The 18,039-nt window shown below is 43.2% G+C and overlaps 1 protein-coding gene, 1 long non-coding RNA gene and 1 pseudogene across 3 annotated transcripts in view; 2 read left to right on the plus strand and 1 right to left on the minus strand.

Annotated features, from left to right (window-relative positions):
* LOC117196529 (uncharacterized) overlaps window positions 1-18,039 on the plus strand; it is a 71,472-nt gene that overhangs the window by 13,391 nt on the left and 40,042 nt on the right. The window lies entirely within an intron of this gene.
* LOC101277859 (40S ribosomal protein S10-like) lies at window positions 10,626-11,237 on the minus strand (annotated as a pseudogene).
* Window positions 15,909-18,039, plus strand: part of LOC117196528 (40S ribosomal protein S27-like) — a 433,126-nt gene continuing 430,995 nt past the window's right edge. Inside the window, exon 1 of the mRNA XM_033405477.2 lies at window positions 15,909-16,568. Coding sequence (XP_033261368.1) covers window positions 16,167-16,373 — 207 coding nt within the window. The 5' untranslated portion in view covers window positions 15,909-16,166 and the 3' untranslated portion in view covers window positions 16,374-16,568. The remainder of the gene's footprint in view (window positions 16,569-18,039) is intronic.

Genomic DNA, 18,039 nt, shown 5'->3' on the forward strand with positions numbered 1-18,039 from the left:
GGTATTATAGGAGGCGGAGGACTTTAAAGTAGGGAAAGGGGAGGGAAGGATTGACAGGTCAGTTTCAGTGAGAGATAGCAGTCCTGCTAACAACTGTGGGCAACCCCTGCTGGTTTGTATTCTGTTTAACTATTTTGAGAGAAAACAGAAAGTGAGAAACCAGCAAGGTGTGAAAAGATACTGAGGGCTAACCTACTTTTGGTTTGTGGGATTAAAAACAATTCTTGTTTTCTGATCATAAACCTCAGGTTTATCTGTAGATAGTAATTCATATACACAATGCAGCAACGATATAAGGCTTTGGCTTTATCCAGAGTTGGCAAATAAAATGACAGTGGTTGAGCTTAGCTATGTGAAGTCACCAGGCAAACTAGACAGTCACCCTTAGCTATGTGAAGTCACCAGGCAAACTAGACAGTCACAGATCCCACATGCCGTGGAGCGGCTAGGCCCGTGAGCCATGGCCGCTGAGCCTGCGCGTCCGGAGCCTGTGCTCTGCAACGGGAGAGGCCACAACAGTGAGAGGCCCGCGTACCGCAAAAAAAAAAAAAAAAAAAAAAAAAAAAAAAAAAAATATATATATATATATATATATATATATATATATGTATGTATCAGGGACCCAGCAGCTCCGCGGCACGTGGGATCTTCCCGGACCGGGGCACGAACCCGCGTCCCCTGCATCGGCAGGCTTACTCTCAACTACTGTGCCACCAGGGAAGCCCCTATTTATATTTTATTGAGGCATAATTTTTTTAATTAAAAAAATTTTTTTTAATTTTTGGCTGCACGGCACAGCTTGTAGGATCTTAGTTCCCCAACCAGGGACTGAACCTGGGCCACGGCAGTGAAAGCGCCAGGTCCTAACCACTGGACCACCAGGGAACTCCACTGAGGCATAGTTGATTTACGATATTAAATAAGTCGCAGGTCTACAACATAGTGATTCACAATTTTTACAGGTTACGTTCCATTTATAGTTATTATAGAATATTGGCTATGTTCCCTGTGCTGTACGATATATCCTTGAAGCTTATTTATTTTAAACACAGTAGTTTGTATCTCTTAATCCCCATACCCGTATCTTGCCCCTCCCCACTTCCCTCTTTCCACTGGTAACCACTAGTTCGTTCTCCATATCTGCCAGCCTGTTTGGGCCTCCTTTTCTTTATCTGTGAAATAAGGAGGTTAAACTAGACAATGTAGGGGAAACCGTGAAAATCATTGAAATGGAGCAAAATGATTACTGGGTGTCTTCAGTGGAAAAATAGGCAGACATTATCTGAACACACCATGCTGGGTCATCTAATTCTATGGAGTATCTGCGCCTTTTCTTGTCTTTGAGCTCTTTTGTAAATTCATAAATTGTAGATAACTGATGGCAATGCAAATGATTCTTGTCCATAGGCATGCAAGTAAAGTTTGATAGGTGGAAATGCAATTGAATTCTTTCTTTCCCTGCGTTCTTACAATTGTGTATCAATTTGTAAGTTCATTATTACCAATTGCTTATATATGTGGTTCTTTGTATTATCCTTTGACCCAGTTATAATATCTTATTAGTCCTCTAATTTGTTAACGAGTTAAATAAAATCTTTGACCTATTATTATTTTATATTTTGATGAGTGTCACGATTTTACCGTGTTTAAAAAACTATCCTTTACAACAATTGTTCAAAAATCCAATGATCACAAAACTATTTGGTAGAAAACCATAGTTTTTTTAGGAGGATACTGTGGTGAAAGTGATGAATTGCTTCCAAAATTGCTTAATTTAGCCTGTGGTTATAATTATACACCAGAAAGATATAGATTAAAAAGATCAAATGCTTGCTATACACCTGAAACTAACACAACATTGTAAATCAACTATACTTCAATTTTTAAAAAAAGATCAAATACTAGAGAGTAATGGATTTACCAAATACCCCAGGTGTATGCCTGAATCATGTAGAAGCTAATTGGTTCAAGGTGTTTTCTGAACAGAAATTTTATTGGCCAGGCTTGTACCTGAGATCATTCAGAGTAGAGACTCTTCCAGCCTTTGCCTCGGCTATACTTTGGTAAATATGCCTTTGTCATGTGCCATCTGTGTCCACTTGGGGCTTTCTGTTGACAGAAGCAGCTACAGCTTACTACGCTGGGGTGGTTTCAAGCAAGACCACTGTGCAAGAAATGATAGTGGAGTAAGATTCGGGGTGGGCAGCCTTGAGAGGAAATGTACATATGGGAGAAGGAATTCTGAAGGGATCTTCACAAATCAGTCAACACTTGTACAGATCTATCTGTAAACCAGGTATGAGCTTTTTCTTTATCCAAACCTGGTCCTAGGAAACTCTCCATGAGGTCATGGTGTGGCTTGATGGAGGGGCAGCAATGCAACAGGAGTGGGTGTCAAAGGAGAAATAGGTGTTGAATAAGTCCTAGCCATATGCGTATACACCTTGCGTATGCCTTTTAGACCTGCTCCAATCTGCTCTCGTGTGTACGTGTACCACCACCATCTGAGGATGCAATGCTGCTGCACACACCTGACCTCATGGCTTGGCAGGTCAGAGAGCACCCAGTCTATAGAGTTACCAGATTTCTCACAGCCAAACATCTGGTCCTATCAGGGCTTAGTAACAAACCAGAAACTTTCTCAAAAGTAGAATAGTTAATAGCAGAAGAGGGCATGGCTTTGCTCCAAAATTGTACCTATTTAGACTATGATTTTCCTACTGGGGCTTTGTCTGGTACTTTTATTTACCAAAAACATTCAAGTGCTATGCTGTGTCAAAAGGCCCAAGTGGCAGGGTGGCTTGTACCGCAGCCTGGATTCACTGCAGAGTTTTATTGCTCTGGGACCCCACTTAAAACTGGCTTCTTTAAGGCAAGTGGTCTGGAGCAGCACATTCAAGGGGGGTATAATTTTGCCTTCAAAATCCAAAGAAGCTAAAACTATAAAACTCTTAGGAGAAAACATGGGTATAAATCTTTGTGACCTTGGATTAGGCAATGGTGTCTTACATAGATATGTGGTTTAAGATATGATACTTAAAGCACAGCAACCAAAGAAAAAACAGATACGTTGGACTTCATCAAAATTAAAAACTTTTGTGCATCAAAAGACACTATCAAGAAAATTAAAAGATCACTCACAGAGTGGGAGGAAATATTTGCAATTACGTATCTGGTAAAAGTCTAGTATCCAGAATATAAAAAGAACACTTACAACTCAACCATAAAAAGACAACCCATATGGGAACATATGTATATGTATAACTGATTCACTTTGTTACAGAAACTAACACACCATTGTAAAGCAATTATACCCCAATAAAGATGTTAAAAAAAAAAAAAAAAGACAACCCAATTTAAAAATGGACAAAGGATCTGAACAGAAGTTCCTCCAAAGATATCCAAATGGCCAATAAGCACATGAAAAGATGCTCAACGTCATCAGTCATTAGAGATGCAAGTCAAACCATAATGAGATACCATTCCACACCCACTAGGATGGCTATAATAAAAAAGATGGCCAATAGAAAATGTTGGTGAGGATGTGGAGAAATTGGAACATACATTGTTGTTGGAAATGTAAAATAGTGTAGCCACTTCCAAAAGCAGTTCAAAAACTTAAAACCCGGCAGTTCCGCTCCTAGATAGATCACCCAAGAGAAGGGAAAACAAATGTTCCCACAAATACTTATACATAAATGTTCATAGCAGCATTATTCATAATATCCAAAAAAAAAGGAAACAGCCTGTCAACTGATGCATGGATAAACAAAATGTGGTGTATCTTATACAATGTAACGTCACTTGGCCATAAAAAGGAGAAAAATACTGACACATGCTACAACATGAAAACACGCTAAGTGAAAGAAGCCAGTCGCAAAAGACCACATATTCTATGATTCTGTTCATACGAAATGTCCAGAATAGGCAAATCCATAGATACAGAAAGTAGATCAGTGGTTGCAGGGCTGGGAGGAGGGGGATGGGGAGTGACTGACTGCTAATGAGTTTGAGAGTTTCTTTGGGGGATGATGAAAATGTCCTGGAATCAGAGAGTAATGAGGATTGCAAACCTCTGAGAATAAACTAAAATCCACTCAATTGTACTTCGTTCTTCTTTAATCTGCAAACAGTTCTTCAATCTGTCTTTGTCTTTCATGACATTGATGCCTTTGAAGAATATAGGCCAGTTATTTTGTAAACTGTCCTCCATTTGAGCTTGTCTGCAGTTCCTTCATGTTTAGATTCAGGTCGTGCATTTTGGGGCAGAAATGACGTTGTCTTTCTCAGAGCCTTATTTCAGGAGGCACCTGCTGTCAATTTTCCTGGTGTCACTTTGTCTCAATACTGGTGATGTGAACTTGGATTGGGTGCTAAAGCTGCTGTCTGGCAGGTCTTGCCACTGTCAAGTTACTATTTGCCCCTTTACAATCAATATGTAATTTGTGGGGAGGTACTCTGACACTATGTAAAAAACCTATTCCTCGTGAAACTATATCACTAGCTTTAGCATCCATTCACGATTTTCTGAATCCTCTAAGGGGTTTTTTTGTTTTGTTTTTTAATTTAATTTAATTTAGTTTTGGCTATGTTGGGTCTTTGTTGCTGCGTGTGGGCTTTCTCTAGTTGCAGCGAGTGGGGGCTACTCTTCGTTGCGGTGCGCAGGCTTCTCATTGTGGTGGCTTCTCTTGTTGCAGAGCATGGGCTCTAGGGTGCGGGGGCTTCAGTAGTCGTGGTGTGCAGGCTCAGTAGTTGTAGCGCACGTGCTTAGTTGCTCCGTGGCATGTGGGATCTTCCCGGACCAGGGATTGAACCCGTGACCCCTGCATTGGCAGATGGTGAATCCTCTAAGGTTTAAAATGACTTGTTTCTACTCAGACTAGAGGCTGTTTAAATAATTGTTGTTTTACTCCTAAATTAATACCAATTCCTCTACAAAAGGGTTTGTTTGTTTTTAAAAGTCTTGATATTCTCCTGATCACAAGAAGGGCATCCAGGCAGAGAAAAAGTTTGACAAAAAGAATTAAAAAAACAGCAGGGTGCTTTCCTTTTTCTCTTCTCTTTTGTTTTCAAATGCAACCTCTGTGTCTAGACATGGAAATAAACACACAGTTGTTCAGTGTAATTGTATCTATTGTTTAGGGGGCTGAATCAGGCTGGTGGGGAGGACTCACTAATGAAGAGGTTAACACTATTTTTTCCTTCCCACTCAGCACCCATTGGAACAAGTACAGCTTTGGAAACGTAAAATAATGTTTTCGATGTCTTATTAAGCCCATCATTTGATTTCCTTTTTTGGTAGTCCTGGTGATGGTGGGTGCAGATATTGGGGAAGCCAGTGGCTCAGGAGACATTCTGGAAATAAAATGCTACAAGAACAAGTGATCAGACTTCACTGATGCATGTCTCAGCACACTGCTTCCTGGCTACAGACAACCTTAACTTCAGTTTTCTAAGCCCCAGTTTCCTTATCTGAAAAGTGGGAGGGGATAATAATAGTACCCAACTAATTGTTTAGCTGATTAAATGAGATAATACACGTGAAGCACTCAGTATGGGGTTGGCACCTAATTAAGTACTCTGTAATGTTTGTTATTATTATCATTATTCAGTGGTCTTAACTGGGCAGGGGTTATTGCAGTGACTGCTTTAGGAGGAAGACTACGTTGCCAGGCTGGATGCTCAATCCTAAAATCCTAATACCACTGCCTACTAATTTCATCAGTGTAGCCTCAGCCTGTTTGGGCTTTGAAGGGCTTTGTAGCTCCAGGTGTTGCCAATTAAAAGGCAAAGGCCTGAGGACATGTTCACCTCCTGTGCTGCCTTAGAGAGCAGAGCCCTGGGAGGGACAGAAATGCAGGCAGGAGAGCTCCAGCTCTAGAAGGATGGTAAGGGTGTGTCTGTAGCATCAAAATATCTGGGTTTAAATCTCACCTCCTGGGAATGAGTGGTGTGAGTTTCATTACTGTTTATTTTTTACAATGTTGTGTTAATTTCTGCTGCACAGCACAGTGACTCAGTTATATATATATATATGAAGCTAGTGGCTCAGGAGACATTCATGGCCATATGTGTGTGTGTGTGTGTGTGTGTGTGTGTGTGTGTGTGTGTGTGTATGTTTTCATATTCTTTTCCATATGGTTTATCCCAGGACATTGAATATAGTTCCCTGTGCTATGCAGTAGGACCTTGTTTATCCATTCTATGTATAATAGTTTGCATCTGCTAATCCCAAACTCCCAGTCCTTCCCTCCCCGACACCCCCTCCCTCTTGGCAACCACAAGTCTGTTCTTTATGTCTGTAAGTCTGTTTCTGCTTCGTAGATAGGTTCATTAGTGTCATATTTTAGATTCCACCTATAAGTGATATCATATGGCACTTGTCTTTCTCTTTCTGACTTACTTAACTTATTATGATAATCTCTACTTGCATCCATGTTGCTGCAAATGGCATTACTTTGTTCTTTTTTATGGCTGAGTAGTATTCCATTGTATATATGTACCACATCTTCTTTATCCATTCATCTGTCAATGGACATTTAGGTTGTTTCCATGTGTTGGCTATTGCAAATAGTGCTGCTATGAACATAGGGGTGCATGTATCTTTTTGAATTATAGTTTTGTCTGGATAAATGCCCAAGATTATATATATCCTGGGATTGCTGTGTCATATGGTAACTCTAGTTTTCTGAGGAACCTCCATACTGTTCTCCATAGTGGCTGCACCAACTTACATTCCCACCAACAGTGTAGGAGGGTTCCCTTCTCTCCACATCCTCTCCAGCATTTATTATTTGTAGACTTTAAAAAAAAATAGATTTATTTATTTATTTATTTTTGGCTGCGTTGGGTCTTTGTTGCTGCATGCGGGCTTTCTCTAGTTGCAGCAAGCGGGCTTCAGCTTCAGCAGGCTTTGTTGTGGTGCGCGTGCTTCTCATTACGGTTGCGGGGCACAGGCTCTAGGCGTGCAGGCTTCAGTAGTTGTGGCACGTGGGCTCAGTAGCTGTGGCTTGCAGGCTCTAGAGCACAGGCTCAGTAGTTGTGGTGCATGGGCTTAGTTGCTCCACAGCATGTGGGATCTTCCCGGACCAAGGCTCAAACCCATGTACCCTGCATTGGCAGGTGGTTTCTTCTTCTTCTTCTTTTTTTTTTTTTTTGCGGTAGGCGGGCCTCTCACTGTTGTGGCCTCTCCCGTTGTGGAGCACAGGCTCCGGACGCGCAGGCTCAGCGGCCTCCGCGGCATGTGGGATCTTCCCGGACCGGGTCACGAACCTGTGTCCCCTGCATCAGCAGGCGGACTCTCAACCACTGCACCACCAGGGAAGCCCCAGGCGGATTCTTAACCACTGCGCCAGCGGGGAAGTCCCTGTAGACTTTTTAATGATGGCCATTCTGACTGGTGTGAGATGATACCTCATTGTAGTTTTGATTTGCATTTCTCTAATAATTAGTGACATGGAGCATCTTTTCATGTGTCTATTGACACATGACACTGCCTATATGTCTTCTTTGGAGAAATGTCTGTTTAGGTCTTCTGCCCATTTTTTTTTTTTTTTTTTTTTTTTTTTGTCAGGGATCAATCTCTTTATTCACAACAGCATTTCAGTAAAAGGCAAACTTCACTTGCTGCCCTTTGATGAGGCGTAGCCTCTGCCCCCACCGGGCGTCTCCATGGAGCTCTGCACCCCTTGGGGACCTTCCCTGAACCCCCAGCATGTGGGAGCCCCAAGAGATGACGGCCAGGGAGTAAGGCGAGGTCGGCATCACAGAAGAAAAACCAGGTGGCTCTTGAACCCCATTCTCTCTGGCCTCACACCACAGTCCAGAGCGCCAGGCAGCCCACAGCACAACTTACTGTACAGAACACCCAAGGGCTCCAAGTCCAGGAAGAATCAAACGCAGAGAGCCAGGGAAAGCTCTCCCACATTTCTGTCCACAATAGCCAGTGCTGTGAGGACAGATGGCCAGCCAGAGGCCTCTGGCCAGCACCGTTCTGCTCATTTTTTTGATTGGGTTGTTTGATTTTGGTGTTGAGTTGTATGAGCTATTTGTATATTTTGGAAATTAAGCCCTTGTCAGTTGCATTGTTTGCAGATGTTTTCTCCCATTCTATAGGTTGTCTTTTCGTTTTGTTTATGGTTTCCTTTGCTGTGCAAAAGCTTGTAAGTTTGATTAGGTCCCATTTGTTTATTTTTGTTTTTATTTCTATTGCCTTGGGAGACTGACCTAAGAAAACATTGGTACAATTTATGTCAGAGAATGCTTTGAGTTTCATTATTTATATCATTCTTTGGTTCATCAGTTTCCCCATTTGTAAAAAAAGGAATAATATTAATACTAGTATTTATTATATGTTGCCCTGTGGGATATTTGAAAAAGGCAACAGGTTCTGGTTTTGTTAAATCCCCAGGAGCTGGACGCACACAGTTTTCCCTCCTATCCAAGGAGGGTGGCTGGACTGGATTGTGCATGTGCGCAACATAGAACTAGATTATTACCAGAGGTAGGTGGTGTTGGTGGATATAAAACAGATCTGGGTTAATCTGGACCAAGAATCAGAAATCCCAAGTGGCCTTGATAATAATGGCCAGTATTTTTTTTATACCCGTTACCCTGTGCCAGGCAGTTTAAATACTTTACAGAACCAACTCATGACTCTTTACCAAAAACCTATGATGTAGGTTGTGTTTTGATCTCTGTCTTAGAGACTTGAAGTCTCAGGCACAGAGAGGTCACAGCTAGTAAGGGGTGGGGCCCATTCAAACTCAGGCAAGTTCATGCTTTTCATCAAAATATCCAGAAACACAAGGAGGGTAGAACCCAATGTCACTAAAGAGCGAGATCATCACAGACAGTCATCAGACACTTATGTCTTGGTTTATGGAGCCAGGACCTTGCTCCAGGGGCGTTGCATCCTGGGAATTCACCGCTGCCTTGGGGAGTTTGTCCAACTGGGAGCCTCTGTGCAGATAAAACACATCATTGCTCTCTCTGCAGGGGTTTGTACATGCAGGGGGAAAAAGCTCCTTGGTGCTTTTTATAAAAAATAAAAGCCTTGAAAATCCATAACTCTGAGTACATTCTCGGGGTGAAAACAAGTTCATCTCGTTTTGCTGAGTCTGGCAACCCCAGGCAGTGGCTGCCCCGGTTCTCCCCTCCCCACCCATCTTTTCTTCCAGAGGGTGCTGCAGGCACTTGCTGAGAGCAAGTGTAGCCTGACTGCACCTTGCCTCGCCTGCCCTGAGTCTCTCTTTCTTTCCGCTCCGGGGGCAGCTGTGTGGGGCTCCGCTGTGTTTTTTGTTTCCACTCCCACAGTGTGAATACTTAGATTGTGTCCAATTGTCTGTCAACACAAACTATACTATGATAAACGCTCTCATCCTGGTTTCCATATGGGCCAAGATGAAAAATCCTTTGGGACATATAACCAGGGATATATTCTGTGGCCCAGGGTGTGTATATTCTTATGTCACTAAGAAATGCCCGATTGCTCTTCAAAACATCTGCACCACTCCTGCCCGCAGGGCCTGCAGGACCCTATGCCCCTAATCCCAGCCAACACGTGGCATTATCCATCTTTCTAATTTTTGCTGGTCTAAAAAGTGTAAAGTGAACTCTCAATGCTGTTTCCTTTTGTATTTCTCTAGTTACTAGTGAGTTTGAGCATCCCAGCCTAGGCCTTTTTGCTTTGTCTCCTATTAATTGCTCATTTTCCCATGGGGTTCCTTCTTGTTGATTTGCAAGAGTCTCTTTTACATCCTAGATACTAGTCAACTATCAGTTTTAGACATTACAACTGTCTTCTCTTCTCTTTGTTATTTGTTAACTTTTTCCGTAGTGTTCTTCATTGAACACAAATAGGTCATCAGTTTTATCAATTTTTTCCTATGGCATGTGCTTTTTTTTTTTTTTTTGCGGTACGCAGGCCTCTCACTGTTGTGGCCTCTCCCGTTGTGGAGCACAGGCTCTGGACACGCAGGTTCAGCGGCCATGGCTCACGGGCCCAGCCGCTTCGCGGCATGCGGGATCTTCCTGGACCGGGGCACGAACCTGTGTCCCCTGCATCGGCAGGCGGACTCTCAACCACTGCGCCACCAGGGAAGCCCATGGCGTGTGCTTTTGAGTTTCACTGTAGTCCTTCTCAACATAGACAGTCTCTCACATTTTCTCATTTTAAATTTATATGTTTATCTTCCCATGTAGGTCTTTAATCTGTCTGGAGCTCACTTTTGTGCGTGGTGTTAGGTAGGGATCCAGTTTTTTTTTCTCTAAAACGTGAGCCTTTTTTTTCAGGACCTTTCACTAAACAACTGCTCTTTTCCTATTGCTTTGTGGTGCCAGAAGGTACCATGTTTGTCCTGTGCCTTCTTGAGATTAGACAAACCAGAAGAAGGCAGAACCTAGTGGGGGACAGAGGGGAGAGATGCCGCTGTTTGGACTCCAGGTATTTCTACATCCAGAAACCCTAACCCTGCCTTGTTTTTGCTTTACTTTTTGTCATTTGCAACTGAAGTGACTATTACAACCATGATGCCTTAATCTAGCTTCTATCTAGGAGAGCATACCCTCTTGACTAAGGCTGCCTGGGTTCCAATCCCAGCTCCACTACTAAGTGGCTGTGTGACTTTTTTTTTTTTTAATCTTTTCTGACTACACGTTAATTCAACACAAAACAATCTCTTCCAGACTTTACTGAGGTGGCTGACCACGTACGCCCACGACCAAATCTGCCTCTAAACTGGAATTTAGTTGCTGACCCAGCCCCGGCCTCGGCTTTCTTGTCGGCACCAGAGGGCACAGCGCTTCATCTGTAGGTGACTCTGTCGCCTTCCCCTCTTGTGAGTCTTGCAGGTCGCTCTCCCTCCAGACCTTTGGGCCGTGGCCTGCCAGTCTCAGGACGACTGTGGCGCAGGTTAGCAGGCACGATCTCAGGGGGCAGGTGGAGGTAATTCTGAAGATAATGGATACCCTCGTTGGTTAGGTACCAGTAGAAATGTCTCCAGGCAAACTGTTCCTTCATGTACCCTCATGATTTGAGAGACTGCATGGCCTGCATGACGTGAAGATTGGGCACATTCTTGTCTGCCAGCTCGGGGTGCTTAGGCATGTGGTTGTCCTTCTTGGCTACCATCACTCCCTCCTTAAAAAGGAGTTCATAAATGGCAATCCGGTTCCTCTTGGGCATCAACGTTTCGCGACGGCTGCTGTGTCCGGGGTCGGAGCTGGAAAGGAAGGGGTATCGGTTGTGTGACTTTGTTACAAGTTACAGGATCTTTCTGGGCATCAGTTTCTCCATCTGATAAAATCAGGGTAGTAACAGTACTTAATTCATAGGATTATGGTGAGGATTAGATGAAATAATACTTTAAAGCAGAACAGCGCCTGGAATGTAATAAATAATAAATGTTATTCACTTGCATAATCCTATGTTCCCAATTAGCTGTGAGTAAATCGTGTATGATTTTGATCTATCTGGTTATATTCTAATTACACCTGAGAGGCCATTTAGGAAGTCATTTAGAAAATTAATTTTGGGGGCATACAAATAAATTACCTCCTAATCGATCTATTTGAATTCCCTGGTGATCCAGTGGTTAAGGTTCCGCACTTCCGCTGCAGGGGGCGTGGGTGTGATTCCTGGTTGGGGTTCGGGGTGGGGGAACTGGGATCCCGCATGCTACACCAAGCGAGGCCAAAAAAATGAAAGTCCTTTTCCTGCACTGCCTTCTTGGGAACTGTGACAGTCGCCGTCACTAGGTGGCGCCTGAGTGGATTACGGGAGCGTGAAACAGTGGGCCTTAAAGCAGCAGTCCCCAGTTTTTTGGCACCAGAGACAGGTTTCGTGGAAGACAGTTTTTCCACAGTCCCGGGTGTGTGTGGGGGATGGTTCCGACGGTGATACGAGCGATGGTTCAGGCAGTAAGACCGATGGGGAGCAGCGGGGAGCGGCAGATGAAGCTTTGCTCGCTCCCCCGCCTCTCACCTCCTGCTGTGTGGCCGGGTTCCTAACAGGTACCGGTCCGCGGCCCGGGGGTTGAGGACCCCTGCCTTAAAGAGCATCTGAGCCAGGGTCAGCTCACCATGTGCCAGAGGGATTCATAGGTGAGGTTAATTTGGCCTGCAAGGAATTCACAAAACGTTTTAAAGTGCATCTGCTAATATTCAAAAATCAGGAGATTCCATATAAAAACCCGACTTCCAGTGCCTGGATACATAGGAAAGCCTGGCAACCTCGGACCTGCAGCGATGCTTCCTTGAGGGTGGGTGGGCTCTTCCAGTCCAGCACAGCCCCATTTGTTCCTGTCATTTGTCCCTCCCTGGCTCCTCTAGGCATTTGAGTTTCTAACCCCTACTTATCCCAATCCTTCCCTTTGCATATTGGAGGCTGAGGTCCTACAGAGAAGGGAAGGGCTGGAACTGGAATCTTACCCGACAGAGCAGGGCTCTTTTTTTTTTTTTTTCTGGCTGTCTCTCAAGGCTTGTGTGATCTTAGTTCCCTAACCAGGGCTTGAACCCGGGCCCATCAGTGAAAGCATGGAGTCTTAACCACTGGACCACCAGGGAAGTCCCCAGGGCTCTTTTTTATACCCATGTTGTTTCTTTTACACTTGGTTGTTTTCAGAGACTGACTGAAGCTAAAAAGTGGGTAAGACGTTGTGGAAGAACTGAAATTTGGGAATTTAGGGGCACCAGTTAGATGATTAAAATAAGGTGTGTGGGGACTTCCCCGGTGGCGCAGTGGTTAAGAATCCGCCTGCCAATGCAGGGGACACGGGTTCGAGCCCTGGTCTAGGAAGATCCCACACGCGGTGGAGCAACTAAGCCCGTGTGCCACAACTACTGAGCCTGTGCTCTAGAGCCCAGGAGCCACAACTACTGAAGCCCACGCACCTAGAGCCCATGCTCTGCAACAAGAGAAGCCACCGCGATGAGAAACCCACGCACCACAATGAAGAAGAGTAGGCCTGGCTCACCGCAACTAGAGAAAGCCCGCATATAGCAGCGAAGACCCAACGCAGCCAAAATCAATTAATAAATCAATTAATAAAAAAAATAAGATGTGGGAAAAAGTAGAGGTCAGTAGGATTCTTTTTCTTTTCTTTGTGCAAAACAACTTCATTGGTTTTGGGGGAAATAATATATGTTTAGTGCAAAACATTCAAACAATACAGAAAGATACAAAGAAGAGGGTAAACATTTCCCCAAATTCCACTTTCCATTTATAACTCCCATTCATTTTGGTGTCTATGCTTCCAGCCCTCTCTCTGTGTATTTATAGATACACTTAATATAGGCACTGTCAGGGCCAAGGAGTATCTGGGAGTATGGGGCCTTAAAGTTCCCACACCATCTTCATCAGCTTCCCTCCAAGTAATTCTTTGATATGGCCCATTGGGAGTTTTTTCAATTATATTAAAGTGGTATAAAAATGAAATGTCAAAACTTTATGCTCACCCCCAACTCTCTTCCAATCAGATTGCTATCCAGCCCACCTATATAGAAATTCTATATAGAAATTCTGGAGCTGCCAGTGCATGTTTCAAATTTTCCTAAATGAGAACATACAAGTTGTTTTGTAAACTGATTTTTCCACCAATAGAATTCCTAGAATATCTGTCCCTAGTTTATAAATACAGACTTTAGAAATGAATAAATAAATCTCACCTTCAAGAACACCCTCAGCGGACTTCCCTGGTGGTGCAGTGGTTAAGAATCCGCCTGCCAATGCAGGATACACGGGTTCAAGCCCCGGTCCAGGAAGATCCCACATGCCGCAGAGCAACTAAGCCCGTGTGCCACAACTACTGAGCCTGTGCTCTAGAGCCTGCAAGCCACAACTACTGAGCCCACGTGCCACAACTACTGAAGCCCGTGCGCCTAGAGCCCGTGCTCCACAACAAGAGAAGCCACCACAGTGAGAAGCCCGCGCACTGCAATGAAGAGTAGCCCCCGTTTGCTGCAACTAGAGAAAGCCCGCGAGCAGCAATGAAGATGCAATGCAGACAAAAATAAAAATAAAATAAATTAATTAATTAAAAAAAGAAGAACACCCTCAGCGTCGTCAGGCCAAGCCAGTCATTTAATCAGACTGCTCCATCTGACTGATGACTGGAAAGATGGGGAACAGCTAATCAGAACCCAGCGTGCACATTCTAAAGTCTGTATGATTGCTCACAGTAGGCACCAATAGGAACAATCTTTTTTTTTAACATCTTTATTGGAGTATATTTGCTTTACAATGGTGTGTTAGTTTCTGCTGTATAACAAAGTGAATCAGCTATTCATATACATATATCCCCATATCTCCTCCCTCCCACCCTCCCTATCCCACCCCTATAGGTGGTCACAGAGCACCAAGCTGATCTCCCTGTGCCATGCTGCTGCTTCCCACTAGCTATCTACTTTACATTTGGTAGTGTATATATGTCCATGCCACTCTCTCACTTCATCCCAGCTTACCCTTCCCCCACCCCGTGTCCTCAAGTCCATTCTCTACATCTGCATCTTTATTCCTGTTCTGCCCCTAGGTTCTTCAGAACCACTTTTTTTTTTTTGATGACCATATTAGTCAGGTTTTTGCTGTAATAATATTACATAGTAATCAGCTCCCAAATGTCAGTGATTTATAACTACAAATGTTTATTTTTCTCTTGCTGGTCTGCACACAGCATGTGGGTGGCCAGGCTTCCCCTGACCTTAGATTTGGGTCTGCTCCACGTGTTTCTCATTCCAGGACCCAGGCTGAAGGGGCAATGGCTATGCAGGGCATTCTCTCCTCATAACACATGTGCAGGAGGTCAAGCCAAATTTCACAAATTCATGTAGAGCCTCTGGTCAGACATGACGTTTGTTACATTCACCCACATTCTCTAGACCAAACCCAAAGTGAGTGAGTTAGAGAAGTGTGCTCCGTCTGTAGTAAGCAATGGCGAGGATGGGGAGGGAAGAAAGAGTCATGAACAAAAATATTATCTACCACAGGGACCAACCAGGATGGGAGACAAAATGAAATTTAGACTAAGACCTATTGTTAAGCCTTATAAATGCAGTTTGAACCCACACGGCTTGAGAACCGCAACTGCTTCATCTAGTGTGTCCCTTAATCAAAGAACCTTTGTCCTCAAAGACTCTTACTGAAGGCTCCTCTCTGATCATACTCACTCTGCCTTTATATTTTATATGCTTTATGCTTCTGTATAGTATATGCTTTTTATGCTATTTAAAGTTATGAAGACCTCACCTGGGTCTTTAAAAAAAAGGAAAAGGTTAAACTGCCCTATCAATTTTTGATTGCTGAGAGAACTATTTTGTCCTTTCCCTGCCAACGTTACGCCAATCAGCAAAAATAAATTCTCCTGTGAGTAAAAACAAGGAGTATTGCTGCCAGGCAACAAATGAGAGAGCACTATTTTTATGTTTTTTGGAAGGTGTAGCATCTTGCTCCGCTGTTTCCATGGAGAATCCCAATTGTCAAGTTTAATCAAATGCTGGAAAATTGAAATTTATGCAAAGAGACTAGCTTAGTAAGCAATTACCTTTGCTAAGTGACAACTAGGAGAAATATTTCGATGAAACCTCTTACCATAAATCAAGCATTATCCCTTGGTATCAGTTGACTCAAATTAACACTTGCATGTGTGTCAACTGCTTTTCTAAAGCTATTGCAATAATATTTCGACAAAATCACAAATTGCATGCACACCACTTCCAGTATAAATCACCATGGATGTTTGGAGCGCATATGAACTACATCAGAATACAGTAAGGAATATATAAAGAATGGTTGTAAACAGGGAATTCCCTGGCAGTCCAGTGGTTAGGACTTGGCACTTTCACTGCCATAGGCCCAGGTTGAATCCCTGGTCGGGGAACTAAGATTCCGCAAGCTGCGCAGTATGGCCAAAAAATAAAAAAAGAATGGCTGTAAACAAAGGTGTCTCTTTTGTTAGCATGGTAATGTATCAGTTTCTAAAGTTCTTCCCAATAAATTAATAAGAGAAAATACTCAATGTAATTCAGAAAAAGCAAAGGAAATGGAGGGAGGGTGGAGTTCAGAGACCAGTCCTATCAGATATTAAAACATACAGCCTGTCCGGCAGTGACGACATTCCCATGAGAACTTGCTTCTTGCAAAGGATTTCCTTCATCCCTCTCCAGAAGAGAAGATGAAACACAAGAAGAAGTGCCGGGTGCAGAGCCCCAGTTCTTATTTCGTGGATGTGAAATGCCCGGGATGCTATAAAATCACCACTGTCTTTAGCCATGCACAAACAGTAGCTTTGTGTGTTTGCTGCTCTACTGTCCTCTGCCAGCCTACAGGAGGAAAAGCAAGGCTTACAGAAGGTTGCTCCTTCAGACAGAAGCAGCACTAAAATCACCCTGAATCAAGATGAATGGGAAACCATCCCAATAAACACATTTTGGATACAAAAAAAAAATTATTAAAACATGCAGGATAACCAAACGTAAAATAGATAGCTAGTGGGAAGCAGCCGCATAGCACAGGGAGATCAGCTCGGTGCTTTGTGACCACCTAGAGGGGTGGGATAGGGAGGGTAGGAGGGAGGGTGATGCAAGAGGGAAAAGATATGGGAACATATGTGTATGTATAACTGATTCACTTTGTTATAAAGCAGAAACTAACACACCATTGTAAAGCAATTATGCTCCAATAAAGATGTTAAAAAACAAAGCAAAAAAAAAAAAAAAAACAACCATGCAGGATAAAAAAGAAAGGTATCTTTCTGATGAAAGAATAGGCAGCTAAATGGAATAGCATAGGAAGGTATGATAAAGCATATGATCTATTTCTATGGTATATACCCCAAATAATCAAAACTTAGGACTTGAACAAATACTTGCACACCAAAGTTCATAGCAGCATTGTTCACAATAGCCAAAAGGTGGAAACAACCCAATATCCGTCAACAGATGAATGGATAAACAAAACGTGGTATGTACATACCCCAGAATATTATTCAGCCTTAAAAAGGAAGGAAGTTCTGATACCTGCTGCAGATGAACTTTGAGGACATTATGCTAAGTGAAATAAGTGAGACATAAAAGGACCTGAATATAATTTTAAAGATCCTAAATGCTGCTGCTGTGCTCTTGCATATTTATTATAATTATGGGCTTTGTTTTTCTCTTCTCCAGTCAAGTTCTGCTCCTGACAAACTGAAGACGTTTCTCTCGTGTTAGAGTTAAGTGATGTTTAGAAGGTGAGGTCAGATAATTATCTGAACTGTTTCAAAACTGGGGAGAGTTATGCTGACTGGGACACAGGATCCAATATACCTATTAGAAATATACATGAACTAAAAAAACAAAACAAAACAAACAAACAAAATGGAATCCAAGAAGTTGTGTGAGGGGTCCTGTCCCTGTGGAATGAAAAGGAGAGGTGGTCTAATACCAGCCCAGGCAGCTGGCTATGAACCACAGTGCTTTGGGGAGAGGAAGTTCCAAGAATAGAACCTCCAACTGCAGGCAGCCCTCCTTACCGCTGGGAAGCCACGAGTAAGGGGAATCTACATCAAGGTCAGAGTCCTTCTTATGGGAGTCAGTGAAGGCCAGTCACAGGCAGCAGGCAACACAAAACACGCTGGTCATTCAAGAAGAATGACCCTGTGTGAACAACACATGGCACAATAGCCCAGAGCAGAAAGTGAAAACTTGGATGTCCAGAGGGATCCACTGATGGAGTAAAAGGAAGGGCTCAGGACTTGACTAAGGTGGGACCAGAAGGAACCAGCCCTAGATCTCCCTCTACAACACTCCCCGCCACATGTAATGGTCCAGGTTCCGCTCTAAAGAAAAACAGAAAACTGAGACAGAGTACTAGGTTGTCTCAAAATATATGCATCATAGGCTCACTGGAGTGATTTTATGAAAGATCCAGAGGGACTCAAATGGCTTTCCTAGACAATCTGCAATTATTCTACCTGCTGGCTTCTCCTTGGGCTAACAGATGAACACTGAAGGCTGAGTGTTAGTGAGTTAGCCGTTGACACCACTTTCTGAGGATCAGTTTGACTA

This window comes from Orcinus orca, chromosome 10 (assembly GCF_937001465.1).
Source record: "Orcinus orca chromosome 10, mOrcOrc1.1, whole genome shotgun sequence".
Lineage (NCBI taxonomy): Eukaryota > Metazoa > Chordata > Mammalia > Artiodactyla > Delphinidae > Orcinus > Orcinus orca.